General features: G+C 45.7%; 1 protein-coding gene across 5 annotated transcripts in view; it reads left to right on the plus strand.

The window, feature by feature from the left end:
• pde1a (phosphodiesterase 1A, calmodulin-dependent) overlaps nucleotides 1-25,043 on the plus strand; it is a 628,668-nt gene that overhangs the window by 512,324 nt on the left and 91,301 nt on the right. For all 5 annotated transcript variants that reach the window (XM_078551925.1, XM_078551927.1, XM_078551926.1 and 2 more), the window contains 5 exons: nucleotides 697-810; nucleotides 2,410-2,592; nucleotides 12,627-12,693; nucleotides 14,051-14,167; nucleotides 19,002-19,142. In XM_078551925.1, coding sequence (XP_078408051.1) covers nucleotides 697-810; nucleotides 2,410-2,592; nucleotides 12,627-12,693; nucleotides 14,051-14,167; nucleotides 19,002-19,142 — 622 coding nt within the window. The remainder of the gene's footprint in view (nucleotides 1-696; nucleotides 811-2,409; nucleotides 2,593-12,626; nucleotides 12,694-14,050; nucleotides 14,168-19,001; nucleotides 19,143-25,043) is intronic.

Here is a 25,043-nt window from a genome sequence, read left to right on the forward strand (position 1 = left end):
AAAGCAACTTAGATAGGGAGTGGTAGTAGGTAGAATGCCCTTTCAGAGAGCCAGTGCAGAGTCGATGAGCCAAATGGCCTCCTTCTGCACTGTAAAGATTCTGTGATTCTGTGGGAAGTACTGTAGGTGGACCAATGTCAGAGAATACAGCAGGAAGGCAGCTCACAACCACCTTCTCAAGGGCAATTAGGGATGGGCAATAAATGCTGATCTTGCCAGTGATACCCACATGTCATGAACAAATAGAAAAACTTCACTGGCAATAAACAGGAATATGGAGAAGGTGACATTCCCAGGTGTGGAACCATGTGATACTGAAGTCACTTCAGGAAGAATAATTGTGTCACCACTCATTTGATGAATAGTGTTATTTCAACCTTCCCAGTTTCAATAAATATTTAAACTATCTTTGTGTAACCTATCACCTGAATTAGAGAAGCTTGGCACACACATGTAACAGACCCTTATTTAAAAAAATCAGTGAACCATTTTTATTGTATCTTTCTAAGGGTCAGATCACCGAACACTTTCGTCAGAAGATCACCTGTTTGAGACAAGTGTTCTCATTTTCCAAGCTTGTATTTTTTAAATGAATCAACAGTTTACATTCATTTACAATAAAATATTCTAAAAATGGAACATTTAACCCTGATGTGATTGTTAGAAAGTTTGTAACACAATATCTTTCCAATTCAGATTAAGATGTCTCGTGAAGCAACTGGAGAAAGGTGAGATTAACGTGACAGATTTAAAGAAGAATATTGAATATGCAGCCTCTGTGTTGGAAGCAGTTTACATTGATGAGACAAGGTGAGTTATTGTCTTTTAAACGGAAAGCCCTATGACACAGCATGCTTGTGATTCATGCACATACTTCAAAACACGATTTGTGTACATATTGCTAATAATGACATATGTGATGCTTACAATTCAAAGAAAACATTTTTGCCATTTTGTTTCCATCTCATTTGAAGGGAGGTTTTCTGTTTTAGTGCGCCTGAATATCAAGACATTATCCAACATCATTCCATGACTTCTTTCCTCATAAAATTAATGAATGGAAAATCAAGTGTGGATTCTGCAATTTTACATTGCTCTTTGTGTCGGGTGCTCCGTTAAATGGAATGTCTCCCTTTTGAATTCTTCTGTGTATCATTGTTAGTGCACTGATTAATATATTTACATTAAATTCCTGTCTGTGCTATTTTAATACAATTGGTAACCTGTTTAAATTAGTCAACAGCTGTATTAACATAGCAAAAGAAATAAATTAAGATGAACAAATTAAATAATGCACTACACATATCAGAGAGAGAGAGAACTATAACCTGTATAAGCCATTTGTATTTGTGTGCCGTTGACAGAAAAAAGGCACTTGTACAACCCACTCATTTCTTTACAATTGAAGTTAAAGCAAAGGGAAATTGGAAGGGGTTTATAACAGGCAGCAGCGGATCCAAGTTCATCCATTTTCTGCAATCAGCCTATTGTGGCTTACACCCTTAGACATGCATTTGTTTTGCCACATTTCACCACAAAATGAGTTCCTTATCTCTGATATTTCTGTGGTTGAAGTGGAATGAAGCTACTTTCCACTGCTCCAATTCACTTGAAAATTGGTTGCAGAGCATTCTTGATCTGGAAAGATGTATCTATATATATTTGCAATGACTTCATTTAAATCGCTAATTGTCATTGCACTCACCTATTTCAATATTGCATTTAATTAAAATGTCACCACATAATATTCTTTTGAGAAGAGATGTCTGTGCTGTTAGCTGACTCCTTCAGTTGTCCCTTGTTATAATGTTTTATATCTGGACCAATAGATGGCATATGCAGTTGAGTACGGTGAAGCATATAATCACCAATTTGGGATGAAGGCACTGAAATAATGGTAAAGTTTTGAATGGAATAGTTGGAAAGCATACTGAACAGGATATGGATTTGAATTTATTGTTGAAAAATCATTAAAATTATCAATTCAGAGCATGATTGAATGGCAGAGCAGACTCAATGGGCCAATTGGCCCAATTTCTGCTCCTATGTCTTATGGTCTTATGGCTGCAATTTATAAAAACAATAGCAAACAAGTTACTGTGCTCCATTAGCAGAGGGATAAAGTATTAATAAAAATAATGTTACTGTCAAGGCACGAGTTAGGATAGGATAATATTCTAAGAATTTGATCATATTGGAAGTAACCTGAAGCAAGTATTTATTTAAAGTCTGTCTTTAAGATAGCTTATAGATAAGATAAGTTACTCATTTGATTTGTGTATTGATGAAGGTAAGTTAAGCTAAAAAATTACTCTAAGGGCAGCCTCTTTGGATTAATATTTCTTTAGAAGGCAACTAAAATCAAGCGGTCTTTTAGGTCTGAAGCTTTATACTCTGTTTTCTCATCAGACGGCTCTTGGACACTGAGGACGAACTCAGCGACATCCAGTCAGATTCTGTTCCATCGGAGGTTAGGGACTGGCTGGCGTCCACCTTCACAAGGAAGATGGGGGTGATGAGAAGGCGGCCAGCAGAAAAACCTAGATTTCGGAGCATTGTTCATGCTGTTCAAGCTGGCATTTTTGTCGAGAGGTAGATGGAAGTGAATCTGCAGTGCTGTGATATTTGTTTTGAGGAAGACTAATAATTCGCAAAAGTTGAAAGTTACTCATAAAATTTAATGTTGGTGTTTTTAAAAATATTGTTGAACAACTTCGATTTACTCTGAAATGCTTAGTGTTTTTCAAACTGTTAAAACATGCAGTTTTTTGGACATAGGGAAAAAAACATATTTCTATCCAAATAATTTCATCAGCAGCTCAATAGTTTGCAACTATTCTTAACTTAATTATTAGAGCCAAGTATATACATGACCATTATGAGCAGGATTGTAAAGGGCTATTTCCACGATCCCAGAGAGTGCAGGTCAGAGAACTTGGGCTGCAAGTTTGGAGCTCTGATCTATGATTATGAGGAAGATAAAATCTACGCTCGTATTTCTCGATCTATCTGCAGCCTTTGACATTTTTAATGACATAATCCTCCTCCAATGCCTCTCCACCATCATCCAGCTGAGTGGGTCAGCTCTCACCTGGTTCCATTCTAACCTATCTAATAATAGCCAGAGAATTATCTCCAATGTCTCATCTTTCTGCTCCTACACAGTTACTTCTGGTGCCCCCAAGGATCTATCCTTGGCCCTTCCTATTTCTCATCTACACTATCCCTGGGTGACATCATCTGAAATCACAGTGTCAGTTTTCACACATATGCTGACTACACCAAGCTCCACCTCACCACACTGTGTCCCATGAAAAGGAACCTCTCTTTCCCACACTAGCCCTTTAGCCACATCCTTGCTGCTATGCCAATTTGCACATGACAAATATCCTTGTGCAAGAAACACACAGAATGTTAACATGCGGGTACAGCAAGCAATTGGTAAGGCAAATGTTATATTGACTTTTATTGCAATAGTACAGAGTAAGCAAGTCTTGCTGCAATTGTATAGGGCTTTAGTGAGGTCACACCTGGAGTACTATGTACAGTTTTGCTCTCTGTACCTAGGGAAGCTATAGAGGATGCAACACAAGTTCACAAGGTTGATTCCTGGGATGAGAAGAGAGATTGAGTAGAATGGGCCTGTACTTTCTGGAATTTAGAAGAATGAGAAACATATTTCAACAATTCAGCTTCTGATAGAGTAGATGGAGAGAATCTGTTTTCCCTGGCTGGAGAGCCTAGAAATAGGGGACATAGTCTCAGGGTAGGGAGCAGCCATTTTGGACAGAGATGAGGAGAAATTTCTTAACTCAGAGGGTTGTGATTCTTTCGAATTCTGTTCCCCAGAGGGCTGTGGATGTTCAATCATTGAGCACATTTAAGGCTGAGATCAATATGTTTTTGGACTCGAAGGGTGGAATTTTCCATTTATGAGACTAAGGCTGGGATTTTCCGTGCTCGCTGGCGTTGGGCATGTTGAGTGGTGCCCATCCCCTGGCCGGAATGGTGGGAACTCATGCCCGATTCCGCGCTTGGAGAGTCATTAATTATGCACAGGCAAGTATCGGGCCGAATCACCTGGTGCGTCAGGGAGCTGATTCGTCCACCTATCGTCTGTTGGCGGGGTCGAAGGTCTAGGTACCATATTTAAAGGCCAGTCCAATACATAATCTCACTCTCTCCAATCCACCTGGTTTGTGGACATGTGCAGAGATGTCTTGCAGCCAGAAGAAGAAGGTCAAGAGCCTCAAGAAGGTTCCCACTTCACCCATCAGGCCTTGATCAGAGGGGTGCAGGCGCACAGGCAAGTCCTGTATCCCAGGGATGGCTGCAGGAAGCGCAGCAGCCTCAGCTTTTCAGCCTGGGAGACCATCACAGAGCAGGTCAGTGCGGCTGACAACCGTGCCCAAAATGCCATCCAGTGCAGGAAGAGGATGAATGATCTCATCCGCTCCACCAGGGTAAGTCATCCTTCAACACCCTCCAATATCAAACTCTCATCACAGCATCGTGCACTCAAATGGCTACTTTCTTCAGGGATCTCACGCAACCATTAGTGGGGGTCACATATTAACACTCATTCTCTCACCGAGAGTTTCACATCACCGCCATCCCATCTATCATGTTGCTCACACTCCATCCTCTGGCCCTGCTGGGGAGGGCTCACCACACACAGGGGACATGATCTCACCCAACCTCTGCTCCACCCCATCTCATCGCATGTCTTTCTTTCTTCTTTGTACAGATGTGAGAGATCACAGAGGAGGAGGGACGGCCAACATCATCGCCCTCGCTGAGTTTGAAGGGGCTGCAGCCGAGCTGGCTGGGGAGGGCAGTGATCACTCCTGTGGGAAAGGGGAGATCAGCCTCTCCCACAAACCCAGTGCGGATCACAGCTCCATCACTTCATCAAATCCTGACATTCACAGTGAGTCACGTGCTCATTAGCTGAAACTCTATTTTCTAGGCATCAGCAGATCAAGACTCCCAAGCTAGTCAAGCAGCAGTGCGAGCCCACAGACCATGTCTGAAGAGAAAACTCCTGAAGAATCATCACGGCGCTCACACGCACCTTCCACCAACTCAGAGACACACACGTCAGTGGGGCACAGATGTAGATTGGGCTCGGCCTCACTTTCTGGAGAACACCTCACTGACACATCCCCGCAGCAGTCAGAGGCAGGGACAACCCAGGTCTCCAGCACTTGGAGGGCTGCTGGAGACAAGCCACCCGCTCAGTCCAAGTCAGATAATGAGACTCTGGAAGTGGCCGCCAACTCAATGCTGGAGATGCAGCAACAGGCGGCAGAATGCCAGGCAGAGATCTGACCGTCATTCAGCAGACAAGATTGAATGATGGAGGAGTCAGTCCTTGTTCTGTCCGATGTCGTGGCTCCGACATGCGAGCGCCTCGAGCTCACCACGGGAAAGGCTGGCGACCACCATGAAGACCTTGGTCCAGCATGTCTTGCCAGATTTGCACTCAGCCCTGCACTCCATGGCCACACACCCTGTTGGGCACTATCTAGATGTAAGCGATGTGGGGATGAGGCACCTTGACCTCCCTCCAGGTGCACCATCTCCTGCAGGAGTCAGGGCAGGGCCCTCAGGCACCCACAGGGAGGATATGCATCAGCCAAACACCCCAGGGGCCTCCTCCCAGGATCATCCAAGGATGTGCAGCTGCTCACAGCCCCCTCTGCCTGTGACCCCATCCACTCTAGCTTCTCAGGCCACCAAGGTTGCTTCTGCCCCTGAACAAGAGACCCTTATCAGGCCGGGGCCCTCCAGGCCTTGGGCCACCAGAGGACGTCCGCCAAGGTCATCACAGCCATCAGGATGTAGCAGTCAGCAGCTGCCTGCACCCCTGCTGTGGATGTTGGGGCTGCACCCAGGCATAGTTAGGAAAGTTAAGAAAAATTGTTGTCACTTTTGGGTCACGGGTGTGCTATACATGTAAAGAAATTGCATTTTTGTAAATATATTTGATGGTTATGTGAATGAACCTTAATCACTGACAGGTTCCAGGAAGAGTAAAGTTAAGTAAGGTCATATGACCACATCTCTCCCAGCCCTCAATGCCATTTACTTTCATCTCAGGGGATGTCCACCCACTTGCAGTGAGATTGAGTCCTGCATTCACACTTACATGTTGTGGCCTCATGAATCGCCAGGCCATGATCTTTGCTTTGGTCCATGGGCCCTGTGAATGAGCTCACTCTAGGAACTGAGAGTTCACTTACGAACAAGAGCGATGCGAGAGAAGGCATTGTGATTTTGTACATTGGAGTCCTCATATTTCGAGGTTTAGCCATCCTCCCACTCAGTGATTCACATTTCTCTTATGTCAACCTCGGGTGAACTAGTCTCTGCACTCTTGTGTGATGTCAGGGAGATGTGTTTAAATCTTTATTGGAAGTGTGTGATGTAAGCGTTTCTAACCCTTCTTCCTCAAGGAACACCATAGAGTGAGGGCAGCTGATCAGCATTGATATTCTAGCAGCATTTGTGTCTCCTCAGTGGTAGTGGCAGAAGAAAAGACATGCACGGGAGGAGGACATCACTGGACATGTCCACATCTCAGTCGCAGCAGTGTTTGCATCATTAGATGGCAGCGAAGGCTTCAAATCTCCTCTCGCATCGCTCTTGTTCCTAAGTGGACTCTCAGTTCCCAGAGTGAGCTCACTCACAGGGCCCCATGGACCAAAGCAAAGATCATGGCCTGGGGATTCATGAGGTCAGAACATGTAAGTGTGAATGCAGGACTCGTTCTCGCTGCAAGTGGGTGGACATCCCCTGAGGTGAAAGTAAATGGCATTGAGGGCTGGGAGAGATGTGATCATATGACCTGACTTAACTTTACTCTTCCTGGAACCTGTCAGTGATTAAGGTTCATGTATCACATTTCTCATGTTTCCTTCCTCCATAGCGTGATCGCGCTCATACTGACCCTCAGCAGCCTCCTGAGGTTCTTGAGCCTCTAGATCTTTATCCTCAGGTGAGCTCTCATCCTCCTCCAGTTCATTCTCTGGCAGGGGTCTTTGCGTTGCCAGATTGTGAAAGGCACAACACATTGTGATGATACAGGAAACCCTGTCGGGGGTGTATTGGAGTGAGCCACCTGAGCGGTCCATGCATCTGAAACATATCCTGAGAAGCTCTATGGTCTGGTCTATAAGGAAGCATGTGGAGCTGTGAGCAGCGTTGTACCTCTCCTCAAAATGACCATGAGCGCGACGCACTAGTGTCATCAGCCAGCGTTTCAGTGGGTACCCCTTATCCCCAATAGCCATCCCTCGAAAATCTCAGGCACCTGGGAGTGACTCAGGATGTAGGAGTCATTGCAACTCCCAGGGTACCATGCACAAACGTTCAGTATGTGCTTCTGGTGATCACGAACCAATTGTACATTGATGGAATGATAGCCCTTGTGGTTTATAAACATTAGGGCCTGCTGCCATGGAGCCTATATAGCCACATGGGTGCAGTCTATTGCACCCTGCACTTTGGGAAGCCTGAGATGGCAGTGAAGCCGGTGAATCTCACAGCCTGGCTATCTTCATCCAGAGCATAATGACATAATGATGGGCCTTCCTGTAAAGGGCATCTGTGACCCCCTTTATACATCAATGTGTTGCAGACTGAGAGATACCACACAGGTGCCCTGTTGATCCTTGGAAAGAACCAGAGGCCAAGAAGTTGAGTGCTGCGGTCACCTTCAAAGCCACTGGCAGGGGATACCCTCCAACTCCATGTGGCATCAGGTCTTCATGAAGAACGTGGCATATGTGATGTACCAGAGCTCAGGACAAGCGCAGACATGCACGGCATTGCCTCTCATTCATTTGTAAATAGAAGACTCTACTACAATAAACCATGGGTCTGGCAAGTTGCCCCCATTGTCCGGGTCTCTCCTGAGCCTCCTGTTCATGCTGTGACTCTACTTGACCATGTCCCTCCTGCTGGAACCTGTCCGTCCTTCCTTCGCCTCCTCCATTGCATTAGGACCCTGACAAAGGCAGCATTGAGCCCTGGATCCATATCTGCTTTTGCCTTCTCCTCTCAAAGGAAACATTGAAGACATTAATGATTCGAGGGATAAGAAACTGAAGCTCAGAAGATGAAATGTGTGGAAACTATAGGAGTCCACAGCTTTTCCTGCCCTACTTGCATGGTGACTGATGTCTCCTTGTCCCTGAGACACAAGCACACACATCAAGGTGACCAAGATGGCGTCGCAGATATGTAACACCTTGAGCTCTGTGTGGGATGTTAAAGTTTCAGTGAGATGAGTGACCCAACCTAGCTCTGTGCTCCAATCAGTTGCTCATGGTCAAAGAGTGGATGCCCTTTGACCCATTAGGCCTGTCGTGAACACACGACAGGCCTTCACTCATGGAATGCCATATATGATACAGCTGTGCCTCCTTCACTATTGCCTGCATTCCCAAATTCTACATTCCTGTGTCTTACTCTTGAGATGCAGTGACTGTGATGTGAAGCCACTGAGTTCTGAGTAGCCCTTGAAAAGTGCTAATGAAGCCATTGGCTTTCAGTGGCTTTCATCGCAAGGAGGTCTTCCTCCTTTCTTTCTAAGCTGACTCCTGTTCACACCTGCAGCAACAGGAGGTTAGGGGTGACCCTAGAAAGGTCCCCTCATGTTCGCCCTCCCCCCTCAATCCACAGTCCTCCTTCCCCATTACCCACCTTGGCCAGAAATTTTCACTCATCAGGCAGGCGTGCGCCCAACCCGAATGAGCGTAAAATGATGCGCGATGACATCGGGCGAGTGTCCCATGTCATCACGCATTTGCGTGATATTTTGGTCGGCGAGCACGTGTGGGAGCCGGCAGTGCGCCCGCCAACAATTAACAGGCCTATTAAGGCCATTAAAGTACCAATTAAATGTAAATTTTCATTGTCTGTCCAACTATACAGTTGGCGGGCAGGCAAAAAGGCCAAGCGGTCTTTGCATTTTTTAGGAACTGCGTTCAAGGGTGGGATGAGATTTCCAACAGCAATTAAAAATAAAATTAAAATTTTAACTTTTCATCAATAACATGTCCTTGCTCATGTGACAGAGTCACATGAGGGGCATGTCTTTTTAACATTTTAAAATTCTTTATTTTTAATTTTTATAAATCTTCATATCCCTGAGGCAGCTCTGTGCCTCAGGAAACTTTTCCTGTGCATTCCTGTGAGCATGAGCGAAGTTCCCCGCTCACCCTCCTCCCTCTCTCAGACAGGCAGCGCTGAGCACTGAAGCACGCTTTTCACACTGGGCGGGCCTTAATTGGCCCACCAGCGCGAAACCGCGGTCTCGGCCCGATCGCGGGCAGAGGTTGGCTTCCCGATCGCTCCTGCCCACCTCTGCCAAGCCCGCCTGATGAGGGCAAATTCCTGGCCCCTGCGTCCATCAACCCACCCTCGCCTCACAGCCCACCCCCGGTTCAAGTGCTAGCTTCTGAAAGTGGAGCCTTGCATGAGTGCCACAGCACAGAGGTGTTCCGAAGAACAATGTAGGTAAAGAGCAGGAGTAGACCAACCCTGCAGCCCCAGCAGTGTGGCATGAGGAACGAGACCGACGCAGTGCCAAAGCAGGTAAGCTCTGTATGTTGCACTCACCTCGAAGTTACCAGTGAACTGAGGCCCGACTTGTGCATGCCATCCATTTTCAAACAGGTTTGAGGCCGACCTGATTTCCTGCAAGATTGGAAGGCATGACAAGATGAAGCTGTTTTAATGAGCATTCACGAGATGTTAATGAATGCAAATGGTGTTCACGCCACGAGTCGGCGGGATAACGGACACACCATAAAGCCACTGTTGAGAGAATTGCAAGCACTTTTTACACCGGCAGATTTCTGGCTTTTTGCCTGCCGCTGGATTCTCCGCTCCCGCCCGCCGCAAAACCAGCAGCGGGTCGCATGGGAAATTTCTGCCATAAGAGAGTCAGGGAATAAATATGGGGATCAGGCAGGAAAGTGAAGTCATGGTTGAGGATCAGGGATGATCATTTTTAATGGCAGAGCAGGCTCAAGGGGCCCTATGACCCGCTGGGTCTGCTGTTTCTTATGTTCTTATCTTCCTTAGAGGATTACTGGGGAAGTCCCATTAGGCAAATGAATGGGGATAAACCCAAGGAGATTATACTCAATACGCTCATTCTAAATGTATACACAGTGCTATAGAAAGGTTAATGCTGATTTGGAAGCTCCTTTGCTGTTTGTGATTTTGCAGGAGGTTAAGAGACCATTGTGCCAGCCTGCCTTGTAAAGCTCATGCGACAAAGTCATGACTCCTCTCCTGTAACCAGGTGTAGGTCCCAGTTTTTTTTACAGATGTGGCTAAAATTACTGTCTTTGGGCTGGATGTTAAGGCCCTCGACCAGGCGTATTTTTGGCATACAAGGAATGGCAGGCCCACTGTGTTCATACCCATCCCCAACATGGTCCCCATAATACACTGAAATCGGCCGCCCACCCACTATTTAAAAAAATTAATTAACGAGAAATTGAACCTGTTAACAAGCCAATTGATCCATATTTCACACTGTCCATGCCATAAAATGGGCCAGTAGGCAGGAGTGGGGAGCCTGCATTTGAAATAAAACTTGAGAAAGGCAGGAAGGAAGTGGGGCACAGCTTTCATGGGGGGGTGGCGTGTTGTGCACCCCTCCAAGATGTTACACCCCTTTTGTTCCTCCCCACCTGGTCTCCAAAATCGGCCATCCCCCACTTGCTACCCCCCGCCTACTAAGCTGCCAAATCCCTCCCCACCCAAAAAGGCCCAACTTACGTCTCTCCGGTGTCCATGACACTTCTTTGTGGGTCTGCTTGCAGTCCCAGCAGTGCCCACTACTCGCTCCTTGCACTGCTGGGGCTGCTAGAGCTGCCAGCCAATTCGATTGGCCCATTCTCAGCCTGTTTCACCCTCCAGCAATGCGCTGTCACTGCAGGGGCGGGCTTTTTTTAGGACTCTCGACTGCAGTCCAACTCTTGCAACAGGGGAGGGTGAGCAACATGCGGCCCACCACTGTGAAATACAGTCCATTGTATTTGTTGCCTCCCCTTCCTCCACTGCCACAAATAACACTTCCTGTTCTCAGTTACCAAGCACATTTGAAATCCAGAAAAATAACACCAGCCTTTAGCCCTTTAGGTTGTCACCTCAAAGCCAACATCAACCAGAAACAATGGGCTGGATCTTGCAGTCAGTGGAGAAGCAACAGTGCTCACCACTAACCTTGAAGAAAACTCCCCATAAAGATATAGCAAACTCTGTGTGCAGCTTTCCCCTTGCCAACATCAGTTTGAATCTGGTGCCCAGTCAAGGGGATCTCCATGCAGCCAGCAACAGTGATGTCATCAAGCAGGATAAGCAGCCAATCGCATTGAAGTATTCTCACAGGCAGAAAAGCAGGAAATTCAAAGCACTGAATTATTTCACTGATAATTTTTAAATTTTACAGTTAAGAAAATAAATGATTGGAACATGCAGTGGGATTAGGAAAGAAGCTAAAATATCAGAAACCTTTAAAAAATCAAAAATGAAAATGAAATCAAAAATTAAAAAATTAAAATGGAGAAATGTGATATTCAAGAAATATGAAAATTACTCTTTCAGGATTAGTGAGGCTGTTTAACAGTGGTAATGAATTTAGTAAGCCATTAAAAATCAAGCTACACTTCATTCAACAAGGTATAATTATCTGAGAATTTCTACTACAGTGAGACTAAGACTGGATGTTCTTGTTAGTTTAATGATTTCCAATTGATTGCAGACTTGGGCTACAATAATAACTCACCCTATGGGGAAGCATAGAACCACTGAGAGGAACTTCTCGGTTTCTGCATTTAACCGCTCAAGTGCTGACTCCAGGACCTGCTATCAGTTTCAGAGGAGTAATAACTGTGAATGCTTCCAGTTCCCCTATCATTACTGCCACAAAATCTGAACCAAGGAAGAAAAGTTTTGGTGAGACAAAAAATAAATGCAACTAAAGTAATGAGCAAAATGCAGCAAAAGAGTAAGAAGAATACAAAAAAGCCAAAACGAATTCTAAACTTATTTTCTGCCTTTTAGAATCCTGCTGCAGACAAGTTTCTAAAATATCCAATTTTTGCATGTGAAACTGATACACTGGATGATCCTCACCAAAGGCTTGGCGGCCCCAACTTTAAAAAGAGGATTTTATTTCTTAAATTAGGCCATGTACGCAAGTAGTGCAACATCACTCTTTACCTCCAAGATACCAGTTGGAAAATTAGTCAGTTCATGAGGCACTCACATATGATCAGGCACCCAATTTGCTCACCTGTGACATTGTCCACAAGGCTATGCCACTATTGTAAAATTTACCGTCATCTTGAGAAGTCCAGAGAGTAAAAATGTTTTATTGTCTCTTACTAGCAGCTCTTGAATCTAATGGGTACAAAATTGACAGAAGTAAATTCAGCACAAATAATTAAATAATTACATTACAAAAAAAATTGCCATCAGAGCTCCTTGTTGTTTTAGTTACAGGAATAAATGGGCACGTATAGAAAAGTAGGTAGGGATAATTCAGTCATGTTGCTGAAATCTGTTGTCAAATATATACTTTTTATCATTTTAATTTCAAGGATGTACCGAAGAACATCAAACATGATTGGACAGTCTTACCCATCAGCAGTGATATCTGTTTTAAAGGTGTGTAATACAACAACTTTAAAAACATTGACAATGTGAAAATTAGTTGAACACAATGTGGGGGGAGGGTGATTTTATGGAGCCCACAAGAGCGGGAAATTTGGTGTAATTATGCAGGATGCAAAATCTTGAATCTCCGATGGGTCGAGATGCAGAAATAAAATCAGCGGCATGTCAAGTATTACACCAGACTGTGGCAGGTTCGTACTTGTATTTGCATTCCGTGAATACACATTAGCGTGAAACAGTTTTTTAAATAAAGTCCAACCCTCAGGAAAAAGTCAGAATCTTGTGGCACCCGATTCATGATCATTTAAAGGTAGCATATTCCTGTTCGCTTTGTGCAGTTGGGACTAAGGTCAGCAGCTTCCCTTGTTTAGCTCTGCGGCCTAAAGGAGGGAAGCGGGAGAATGGCAGCTTGCTGCATGGCAGAGTTGAAGAGGGATCCAGGGGAGGAAAGAAAGTAGCTTCCGGGGCATGGAAGTGTGAATTGGGAAGGGCCTGGCATCCTAGGTGTGGTAGGGGGACAGTTAGTCAAAGTAAGAAAGTGATGGGCCTAAAGGGCAGTGTCAGTACTGTCCACATGTGTGTGAAACACAGGGTGCTGTCTGGCAGAGTCCTTACAGGGCATTGAGTTCATCTACATTTCAATTATCCCAACTGAGAGTGATCTCAGACAATGTCCTTTACAATGCATAGAAGGGAGGGCCAGCTGTCCCTTCAAGTTCAGCCATGTCCCACAGAGTGGCGAGAACACCACTGGACACTAACATGAACATTCAATAAAGAGTGAATGAAAAAACACAAGGTTATTTCTTCCACAATGAGAAAATGTTCCTAACTCTCTTGTAACCATCAATGCATGCCAACCATGAGGCATGCCAGAACATTTAGCTCTCTGACTAAGCTAGTCTCAACAAATAATGATGATGCACACATGACTGAAGTAAAACCAATGTAACGTAAAATCGTTGCAAGTGAAATTTAATTTTGAAAAACACTCTTGCCACCTTTGTGCTCTCAAGTCTTATGTTAATACAAATGTAGTTGGGCAGGAAAGCTTTGGCTGTGAGACTGAGCCTCTCTGTTTGACCAAGAGGCACTTTTATAGCCCACCTGTACCTGCTATGTTGTCAGTTGATGGTGAGTTTCACTAATGAATAGCTTCACTCGCTGCTGAATCCCATGTGTTTCCCAAGCACACTGCCGGACTTTAGAATTTTAATTATAATCATGTGGGAAACGGGAAAAAGACAAAGCGTAAGAGGTGCACATCTGGGTTACAAGGTCGGGAATGGCACGCAGTTGACAAAGTCTCAGCCTGTGTCTAAATTTAATATCTCTTTTCTCTCTGCAGGATGTTGATAAATGGTCATTTAATGTATTCGCCCTTAATGATGTCAGTGGGGAACATGCTCTGAAGTTCATGGTGCATGAGCTATTCACTCGATATGACCTTATCAATCGCTTCAGGGTCAGGAAACTTTAAGGTTTAATATATACTTAAAACAAAACAAATGGTTTTCTGAGTCGCTGCCAAAAACATGTTAATTAAAATCTAGTAGATCTTAATGTATATGTATGTGACTGACCATCAAATAAAGAATTTGTATAATGTATGCAATTAGAGTCTCTGGTGAATAATAATATCTAATTAAAATAATTTATTCTTTCTGCTATCCATTACATAGTGGTGTGCATGATGGTGCAAAATTCTCTGGCATCTACATGTAGAACCCTCTTGCTGAAAGATTAGAAGCCTCTTACTAAAAGATTATATAGTTACAATCATCACACACATAGTAGGCTATAATGTAGATTCAGCTAATAGTTTTCCATGCATTCCTCCTCCCCAAGTTATGCAGTTGATCCATATTTGCCACATAGACAGAAATAAATCAAATGACATGTGAATATGAATAAATCAGTACTGGCAGTCATTGTAATCCATACCTTTTAGTGAGTGGAACTGCAGACTGAAGAAGGCACAAGGAATATGAAGGCAACAAATACAAAACCTTTAGCCAACACACCTTCTAAAAGGAAGTTAACTCAGCTGCTCTGTTTTTATTTTGTGTACAGAATAGATAACGGTAGTGGATTATCTATTTTATGCTTACTTTAGGTACAGACTCATAGTTCTCTCATAATTTTGTTGTTCAGAAATGATCTGGTCTTAAACTGAGCACTTTGCTCTGTACCATTGTGCATTGTCTATATATTTGGTTACCAATTATTTATAAGTCTTCTTTATTTATGTTTCCTATTGCTGGCACTTAACTCTTTTACCTCAGAGCATGTATAGATACTAAAATTTGCCAAAAGAATTATTATTGTAAAACCTAAAACACTGAACTGAAGAGAGAACATTTGGGTGAGACCTCAAAGGTTGTAATCTCTGGATTACTCCTGGTGCCACGTGCTAGTGAGTATAGGAATAGGCTGATAGAGCAGATGAATGCGTGGCTGAAGAGTTGTTGCAGGAGGGAGGGCTTTAGATTCCTGGATCACTGGGTCCATTTCTGGGGAAGATTGGGCCTGTACAAGTCTGACAGATTGCACCTGAACCAGAACGGGAGAAACATCCTTGCAGGGGGGGCTTGCTTGTGCTGTTGGTGAGGGTTTAAACTAATTTGGCAGAGGGATAGGATACGGAGTGGAGGCATAATAGGGGGTGATGTACAGACAAGTATAGAAGAAAAACCAAGTCAGTCTGGAAGGCAGAGCGTATATAGCCAAATTAAAGCACAAGGGAGCATGGCAAGGCTGGATGGCATTTATTTTAATGCAAGGAGTCTTGTGAGTAAGGCAGATGAGTTGAGGGTGTTGACTAACACATGGGGATATGATATCATTGCTATCACGGAAACATGGTTGAGGGAGGGGCAGGACTGACAGCTCAATATTCTGGACTGTAGAATCTTCAGGTGAGACGGGGGTGGAGACGATGTGTAAAAGAGGAGGTGGTGTTGCAATATTGATCAAGGAGTCAATTACTGCAATAAGGAGCGATGATATCTTAGAAGGGTCCTCAAATGAGGCTATATGGGTAGAACTTAAAAACATAAAGGGGGCAATCACATTTCTGGGAGTGTACTATAGACCCCCAAACAGCCAGGGAGAAATAGAAGGGCAGATATGTAGGCAAATCTCAGAGAAGTGTAAAAATAATGGGCTAATAATAGTAGGGGATTTCAACTTCCCCAATGTTAACTGGGATGGACAAAGTGTGAAAGGCTTAGAGGGGGCAGAATTCTTAAAATGTATCCAGGAGAGCTTTTTAAGCCAGCGCGTAGAAAGCCCTGCAAGAGACAGGGAGGTGCTGGACCTAATTTTAGGGAACAAGTGGGTAGAAGTATCGGGCAAGTGGTAGAACTATCAGTGGGGAAGTATTTCAGTGATAGTGACCATAACTCAGTAAGATTTAAGGTAGTAATGGAAAAGGGCAACGATGGATCAGAAATAATGGTTCTGAATTGGGGGAAGGCCGATTTTAATATGATAAGACAGGATATGGCCAAAGTGTACTGGGAGCAGCTACTAGTAGGAAAATCTACATCAGAGCAGTGGGAGTCATTCAAGAAGGAAATAGTGAGAGTGCAGGGCCAACATGTTCTGGTAAAGGTGAGGGATGGAACCAACAGGTCCAGAGAGCCCTGTATGTCGAGGAATGTACAGGATTGGATAAGGAAATAAAGGGAAGCTTATGGTAGATACCAAGGGTACAAAACAACGGAAACCCTAGAGGAGTATAGAAAGTGCAGGGGGTTACTTAAAAAAGAAATTAGGAGAGCAAAGGGAGGGCATGAAAAAACACTGGCAGGTAAATTCAAGGAAAATCCAAAGGCGGTTTATAAGTATATTAGAGGCAAGAAGATAACCAGGGAAAGAGTAAGGCCTAATAGGAACCAAAGTGGCAATCTGTGTGAGAAGCCGGAAGATGTAGGTGAGGTTTTAAATGCGTACTTTGCATCTGTATTCACTATAGAGAAGGACAAGGTAGGTATAGAAATCAGGGACGGGTACTGTGGTATACTTGGACAAATTAGCATTAAGATGGAGGAAGTATTAGTGGTTTTAGCGGGCTTAAAAGTGGATAAAACCCCAAGCCCAGATGAGTTGTATCCCAGGCTGCTGTGGGAGGCAAGGGAGGAGATAGCAGGGGCCCTGACATTAATTTTCAAATCCTCTCTGGCCACAGGAGAGGTGCCAGATGACTGGAGGACAGCAAATGTGGGACCATTATTCAAGAAGGGTGGTAGCGATAAACCAGGGAACCATAGGCCAGTGAGTCTAACATCAGTGGTAGGGAAACTTTTGGAAAAAATTCTGAGGGACAGAATTAATCTCCACTTGAAGAGGCAAGGATTAATCAAGGCTAGTCAGCATGGCTTTGTCAGGGGGAGATCATGTCTAATAAATTTGATTGAATTTTTTGAGGAGGTGAATAGGTGTATAGATGAGAGTAGTGCAGTTGATGTCTACGTGGAGTTCAGTAAGGCAAGGTCTTGCGTGGGAGACTGGTCAAGAAGGTAAGCGCCCATGGGATCCAGGGCAATTTGGAAAATTGGATCCAAAATTGGCTTAGTAGCAGGTGGCAGAGGGTGATGGTCAAAAGTTGATTTTGTGACTGGAAGCCTGTGTCCAGTGATGTATTGCAGGGTGCTGGGTCCCTTGCTGTTTGTAGTGTACATTAGTGATCTAGACATGAATGTAGGAGGTATGATCAGTAAGTTTGCATGAAAATTGGTGGTGTGGTAAATAGTGAAGAGGAAAGCCTTAGGCTACAGGACGATGTAGATGGGTTGGTCAGATGGGCAGAGCAGTGGCAAATGGAATTTAATCCTGAAAAGTGTGAGGTGATGCATTTTGGAAGGACTAACAAGGCAAGGGAATACACGATGAATGGTAGGATCTTGGAAGTACAGAGGATCAGAGGGACCTTGCTGTGCATGTCCATAGATCCCTGAAGACAGCAAGACAGGTAGATAATGTGGTTAAGAAGACATATGGGATACTTGTCTTTAATAGTCGAGGCATTGAATACTCTTAAAGAGCAGGGAGGCTATGGTGGAGTTGTATAAAGTGTTAGTTAGGCCATATCTGGAGCACTGTGTGCAGCTCTGGTCACCACACTATAGGAAGGATGTGATTGCACTGGAGAGGGTGCAGAGGAGATCACCAGGATATTGCCTGGGCCAGAGCATTTCAGCTATGAAGAGAGACTAGATAGTCTGGGGTTGTTTTCCTTAGAGCAGAGAAGGCTGAGGAGGGACCTGATAGAGGTATACAAAATTATGAGGGGCATAGAAAGGAAGAAACTTTTCCTCTTAGTGGAGGGGTCAATAACCAGAGGGCATAGATGTAAGGTAAAGGGCAGAAGGTTTAGAGGGGATTTGAGGAAACATTTTTTCACCCAGAGGGTGGGAGGGTATCTGGAACACACTGCCTGAAAGGGTGGTAGAGGCAGGAACTCTCACAACATTTAGGAAGTATTTAGATCAACACTTGAAATGCCATAGCATACAGGGCTACGGGCCAAGTGCTGGAGAAATGGGATTAGAGTAGATAGGGGCTTGGACACGATGGGCCGAAGGGCCTCTTTCCGTTCTGTAAAACTCTATGATTCTATGACTCTATATCCCAACAGGGCTAATGCAGGGTTAATAGAAGTTGCTAAGGACTTAGAATAACTCATGTACTAATATGTGGCACAAAATTAAAATTTTTTATAGTCTAAGACATCTGCCTGAAGCTGCATAATACACTCATGCAAAATTGCTCGTGCAAAATCATCAAATACTAATCAGTTATTAATTATGTACAACTGGAGTACTAATTGAGCCAAATATTATAGGCTTTTGCCCAATAGCAATGTACAATAGGCTACAAAATGTCAGATGTTTTGTAATGTTAATCTCTTTGAGAAAAAATAATTGTCAATTGGCCAATGTTAGTTCTCTGAAAATTCATATTAAAATGCTAATTATACGCTATTTTAATTAAATGCTATTAAGTTTAGAGAACATTGATTAAATATATGTGCATTGAATATGAAGTTTTATGAATGTTAACATTTCCATACTAACTTTCAGTAGACCTTTTAATGTAAAAGAGAATAAGTTCTTTAATGGACATGCCTGATTGATCAACTCTATATTTGAATGACTCAGACAATGAGTTTTAAAAGCTTTTGATCAATGACACTTTATTTTATGAGTCTAATATTTTTTGACGATATATGTGGTATGTAATTTCTTGTGTTATCTTACCTCTTGATCTCGTTTAAAATGGTTTCTCTCCTTTAGATCCCTGTATCTTCTCTAATGTCTTTTGTCGAAGCCCTGGAGGTGGGTTACAGCAAGTACAAGAATCCTTACCATAACTTAATCCACGCAGCAGATGTGGCCCAGACTGTGCATTACCTAATGCTCCACACTGGCATTATGGTAAGAGTATGTTAGCACAGACTTATTCTATTTTAACAGTAATGTGTGCTTGATATTCAAGGCTTTCAGGAACAGTTTTGACCAATATGTTCTTGGAAGATTGCCAAAGAATTCAATAGAAAAGCTTTCACATTGCAATCTATTTTTGGTACGGCATTGAAACATAACTATCCTGAAAGTGTGGCATCAGAAGCAAATTGTCAAATAGACCTTTTCATTAATCATCCATGACTAGCAGTCTCACCAAAGTAATATCCATGGCTTCTAGGTTTTAACCAGAAAATATTTCCAAACGGTACTTTTGCTCCTGGCCAATAGAAAGCAATCTTCATATGTGTAGGAAACAGAATATTTAGTAGCTAACTATGAGATGCCGTTTTATCCCAGAAAGGCAGATATTTAGCAATGAATGATTTATTAAGATAAACAAACTTTATAGGATTAACCTTTTACCCATAGTTAACTGAATAGTTTTGGGTTTTAAAAATGTTAAACCCTATGGATACCTAGGTAGGCAATGGAATTGTGAAGCCTTAGGGCGGAATTGTCCGGTCCTGTTGGTAGTGGGTGTGTTCGGTGGCGTGAGCGGACGATATGGCAAGAAGGCCAAAAATCGGTTTCACAACATCGTGAAACAGGTTGTGATCGTCCGCTCCACCCGTCAATGGCTTTCCGGCTGCCGCATGTCGGGAACCTAACTTCAACACTTCAGCATCTCATTATAAGCCCTGCTCACCGGAATAATCCCCCCACATCAAATTTGCAGCCCACCTCAGCATGACTTCAGAACGGCGTACTTCACAACTGCCTTTAAAAAGAGTGCACCTGGCAAGCTGAACTTGGAGAGGAACTCCGATGTGAGCTCCCACAACCTTGCGCAGCACTTGCGAAGCATCGCCTGTAGGACATCAAAGAAAAGGGGTTGGGGGGAGAGGTCACAGGAAAGTCGCTTTTTCCCAGCTGGCTTTCAGTGTGATGCTGGGGCAAGGGCTCCAGTGCGGGTGAGGCTGGGCGGGGGGACCGGTGGGGGGCGGGGGGCAAGGCAGCAGAGACTGAAGGAAAAGCACATTCCGGGGGTTGGGGGAGGGGGAGTGAGGGAAGCAGCTGCGCATTTGGAAAAGCTTGTCAAAAATGAGCATTCTTCCGCAGCTGAGACCATTCAGCAGCAGCTCCATTGACATGCTTGGAGTTGGGTCTCTGAAGCTTTTCTGCCCACTCAAGCAATGCAAAAGCATGAAAGTGCCATCAAATGCTGCAGAGCTTTTCAACCCTCGGGTACAGACTGACAATTAATGTGAGTTTTAGGGGGCAGCAGAACAATTTGCTGACTGGGCAAGTTGTAGAATCGCCTTGCGAAGGGTGGCCATGGTACAGTCACTGGTTCAGGCAGTCACAGCTCCTTGCAATGTGTTTATTAAGGTTTGGACCAGTATCCCTGATGGCTCAAGCTAACAACGCAGCCTTGCAGTGTGGATTAGGGGAATGCCTGTGCCTGAGCTGAGTCCAGTGGCCAAAACTGCTGCCAATCAGTCAAGTGGAGTGGAGTGGAGGTGGCTGGGGTTTCGGACAGCCAATGAGCGCACTACATACTGGCCATCCAAGTGGTGGCCAGCACTCTCCTGCATGAGTGAAGGAGCCTTCAGACTTAACCAAGAGAGGTTCTTAGGACACATATGCTAACCTATCTCTGTCTTTGATCCTGCAAGAGGAGAACATCAGGATCATGGAGCCTGGTGATTTAGTGGTATGCCTCATGGTTTACGGGGAGCAGAGAAGCAGAAGAGTGCGGCGGTGGCGCCCAGGTCAGCAAAGGGAGAAGCACCTCCCTCAAGATGTAGGGGCTGCAGGGCCTGCTGTGCACGCAGCTGAAGATCCACAGAGAGCCATCACTCATAGGAGCTGCACTAAATCCAGGGTCTATAGACAGGGCTTATCATTCCTGCAGGTGACTGAGAACCAGTGTCGCCAAAGACTATGCATGTCTAGAGAACTGGTCAGTCACATATGTCACCTGCTGCAGGATTTGGCACCACAGGGACATAGAGGGCATCCACTGCCAGTGGCCATGAAAGTGACCACGGCATTCAACTTTTAGGCCAGTGGCTCCTTCCAGAACTCTGCAGGTGACTTGTGTGGGACTTCACAAGCCCCCATGCACAAGTGTATCCAGGAGGTCACGGATGCCATCTTTGCAAAGGCACAGAACTTTGTGCATTTTGACCGGGGTTAGGAAAGCCAGGAAGCAAGTGCGCTGGGATTTGCACGAATCTCTGATTTTCCACAGATGCAGGGTGCCATGGACTGCACTCACGTGGCACTCAGATTTCCATGGCAACAAGCAGTCAACTACGTCAACTGCAAAGGCTTCCACTCGCTGAATGTTCAGCTGGGCCAGAATTTTACGTTTGGCGTGCGGGCACGCGCCAGACACGCACGAGTGTAATATGACATGGGTGACATTGGGCATGCATCCTGATGTCATCTCGCACTCGTGCGATATTTCATTCGGCAGGCGCACGCCAGAGTCAGCTGCTTGCCCGCTGACAATTGAAAGGCCTATTAATGCCATTAACGAGCTGATTAACTTGAAATTTACGCTGCCAATCCAGCCTAACGGTTGGCGGGCAGACGAAAAGACCAAGCGGCCTTTACATTTTTTAGGAAAACTCATCCACGAGCGGGATGAGGTTTCTTAAAGCTAATACAAATTAAATAAAACCTTTATTTTGAAATTAAAAACATGTCCCATCTCATGTGACACAGTCATTTATTATTTTTTTAAAAAGCGCTTCAATCTCCCTGAAGCAGCTCTGTGCCTCAGGGAGATTGAAGCGCTCTTTCGCGCACATGCGCGAATTGCGCATGAGGCCCGGCTCTCCCTCCTCCCCCCGCCCACACAGGTAGCGCTCAGCGCTGCTGCTCGCGGTCCACGCAGGGCGGGCCTTAATTGGCCTGCCCATGTGAAATCGCAGTGCGGAGCGATCAGCTCCCCGACCGCCCCTGCCTGCTCCCGCCAAGACCACCTGATGAGGGAAAAATTCTGGCCTTGGTGTGCAACACCACAAACACATCCTTAAGGTCTGTACATGATTCTCAGGGAGCATCCACGAATCCTACATCCTTAACAGGTCTGAGATCCCTGACATCTTCCAGGTCCACAGAGGCTGCAGGTATGGGTCCTCAGGGACAAGGGCTGCCCATAGAGGGTATGGCTGATGACACCCCTGCGGCGGCCTCAGATTGTTGCAGAGCAACGGTATAATGAGGCTCATGCCATGCCCCGGATGGAGCAAACGTTAGGCATCTTCAAAACGAGGTTCCGGTGCCTCCGACAGGTCCGGTGGAGCACAACAGTACAGTCCACCAAAGGTGTCACATCATCGTCGTTTGCTGTGTGCTACACAACCTGGCGCTGCAGCAGGGGAGGACCTGGCTGTGGAGGAGATGGAAGAGCTGCGCGTCTCCTCCGATATGGAGGATGTCGAAGGGGATGACAGTGATGAGGTACTCGAAGGCGAGGTTGCTGACAATGAGGCCATCGCACTGGTCAGATGAGGCAGGCACACTCGGGAGGCCCTAATAGCTGCAAGATTCATGGAGGATGATGACGAGATGCAGTGAGGACAGTCCTGACATACTCACCTTGCATGAACGTTTGACTCCTGTGCGGCTGATGGCAGCGCACATACCCTTAGTGCTCAGGCTCATGTCGTGGAAAGGGAGTGGAGGCCCCAATAGTCACTAGATTCCAGAAGGATGATGATGACATGCAGTGAGGACACTCCATAGATCTTCACACAGCCTCTGTGAATGTCTGACTCCTGTCTGACAGAGGGCAGCTCGCTTGCGCTCTATGGTCAGGATCATATCATGGAGATGCAGCCTTGAATCGTTAAATGCACCTGATCCTTTGTCAGCCTTCAGCACCTGAGCCCTTCAGGAGCACAGAATCACTGGTCACAGATGCTAAATAGATGAGGGGGCCAGCCCCGCCTTAAAGGTGCTGAGAGCACACAGAGAGAATGAGGAAACTCTGTGATGCCTGCCCACGACATTCTGGCAGCAATGACAAGCACCATTGAGATGCAGGCATCAGTAATGTGTCCAGTGAGTGTAAAGCCGGATCATTACTTTGCTCTGAAGATTACACACTGCACAGGGAAGTGCAGACACCTGGACTGAGACACCTGCCTTTATTTTGTGCGGGAAGCAAGGTTTCACATCTGAGTCGCACGAACACTGCTCATCATAACAAGAAGAGCTGGAGGACCCCGGCCTGCTTTGGATATCCTGCTGTGGGCCAGCTGCACCCTCTTCAGCCTGTGGAGCTGGAGTTGCTGAGGTCACAGGAAGAGGGGATTTGCATCGGCTGGACATTCCTGGAGTCACCTGGGTAGATGGCCTCAGGGTGTTGAGCCGCTGTCCTCCTCCCAATGGGTGCCTGACAGCCCCTAGCTGACTCGTTGAGAAGTGGAAGCTGGAGTGAGATCAAGCTGCTTCACCCCTCTCGTGTTGACACTGTTGGAGGCCAACTTTGGAGTCATTGATGGAGTTCAGCCCGCGCAGCAGTGTAGTACTGATATCCTGGTCCAAGGTCTCCATGGCAGCTGCCATCCTGCCTGTGTTGACCTCGATGCATCGGCATGCTGGCGCTATCACCTCGGGCTGAAGCTGGACAGACTCCTCCATCGTACCTTGCAATCTGAGGAGTGCACCAGACATTCCTTCCTGGTGTTCCCATGATTGTCTTTGCAGTTCCACCATCTGATTGAGGACCGAGTCCAGAGGCTCTGGAGTCACCTGACTCGGAATCAGCTGATTCTTTGCCTCCAGCAGTCCTCTGAGTACCAGTGACCAAGGATGTCCCCGCCTCGATCTACTGTGGAACAGATTGTGTGCTGTGCTTACCAGATTGTGATCACGAGGCTACTTTATCTCTAGTTCCCATTGAGGTGTGTGTCGCTGCACTGGTAGAGGGTGTGAGTGAGCGTCATGATGGGTCTTCAATAGTGCTGCCCTCAGGGTCCTCATCTGAGCTGCTCTAGGCGCCGAGGTCAGGCTCAAGGTTGCCTGGGAGCGACCTGTCAGATATGCCTAGGACAGAAAGTGGAGATTATTAGTGCTTGGCAGCTGCTTGGACCACTGAACAGTGGACTCAGAGTAGTGTTGAGAGAGGGATGATATGGTGCAGGATCCTCACGTGGGTATTCACCACTGACCTCACCGTCGCAGCAGGAACAGTCAACATCCTCTTTGACCAGCTCCATGCATGACTCTCGAACAGAGTGATGACCTTGATTTCCGGCGCTCCAATCCCGGTCTGGGACCTTTCCCGGTGATTGTGCGTGATCTTGTCCTGCAAAAAAACAGATAAAGAGAGTGTGAGCAAGGTGCATGCCAAGCCAAATGAGAAGGATGCCAGGCGTGTGTTTATGCTGAGTGGAGTCATGGACGGGATGAGAAGGCAGTCTCCAGAGGACATGAGTCCAAATGGAGATGTGGGGGTGTGTGTGAGTGAGTGGTGATGTCCCTTGAGCTGGCAGTGAGTGAGATGCCAGTGAATGTGTGATGGCCTTGTGAGTGGGTGAGTTGAGATTGACGAGATGGTTCACTTAACCTACCGGCACGGATGAGATCTTTCAACCATTTTTTGCACTGGATGGCCGATCCCTTGTGTGCAGCACGTCCGCCACCGCCTCACGAGCCAAAGCGGTGAGACTGATGGGCCTCCTGTAGCCAGAGCAGGGGTAGAGGACATCGAGGTGGGCCTCCAGGGCGTCCAGAAGGCGTTCCAGGGATGCGTCACTGAATCGGGCGGCTGCAGTCTTCTTGGTTTTCAGGGCCATGTCTTCACTGGAGCAGTCATAGGCTCAAGCATTGTGAAGTGTGCATGCAGCTGCA

Source organism: Cetorhinus maximus, chromosome 11 (genome assembly GCF_964194155.1).
Source record: "Cetorhinus maximus chromosome 11, sCetMax3.hap1.1, whole genome shotgun sequence".
In the NCBI taxonomy this organism is placed as follows: Eukaryota; Metazoa; Chordata; class Chondrichthyes; order Lamniformes; family Cetorhinidae; genus Cetorhinus; species Cetorhinus maximus.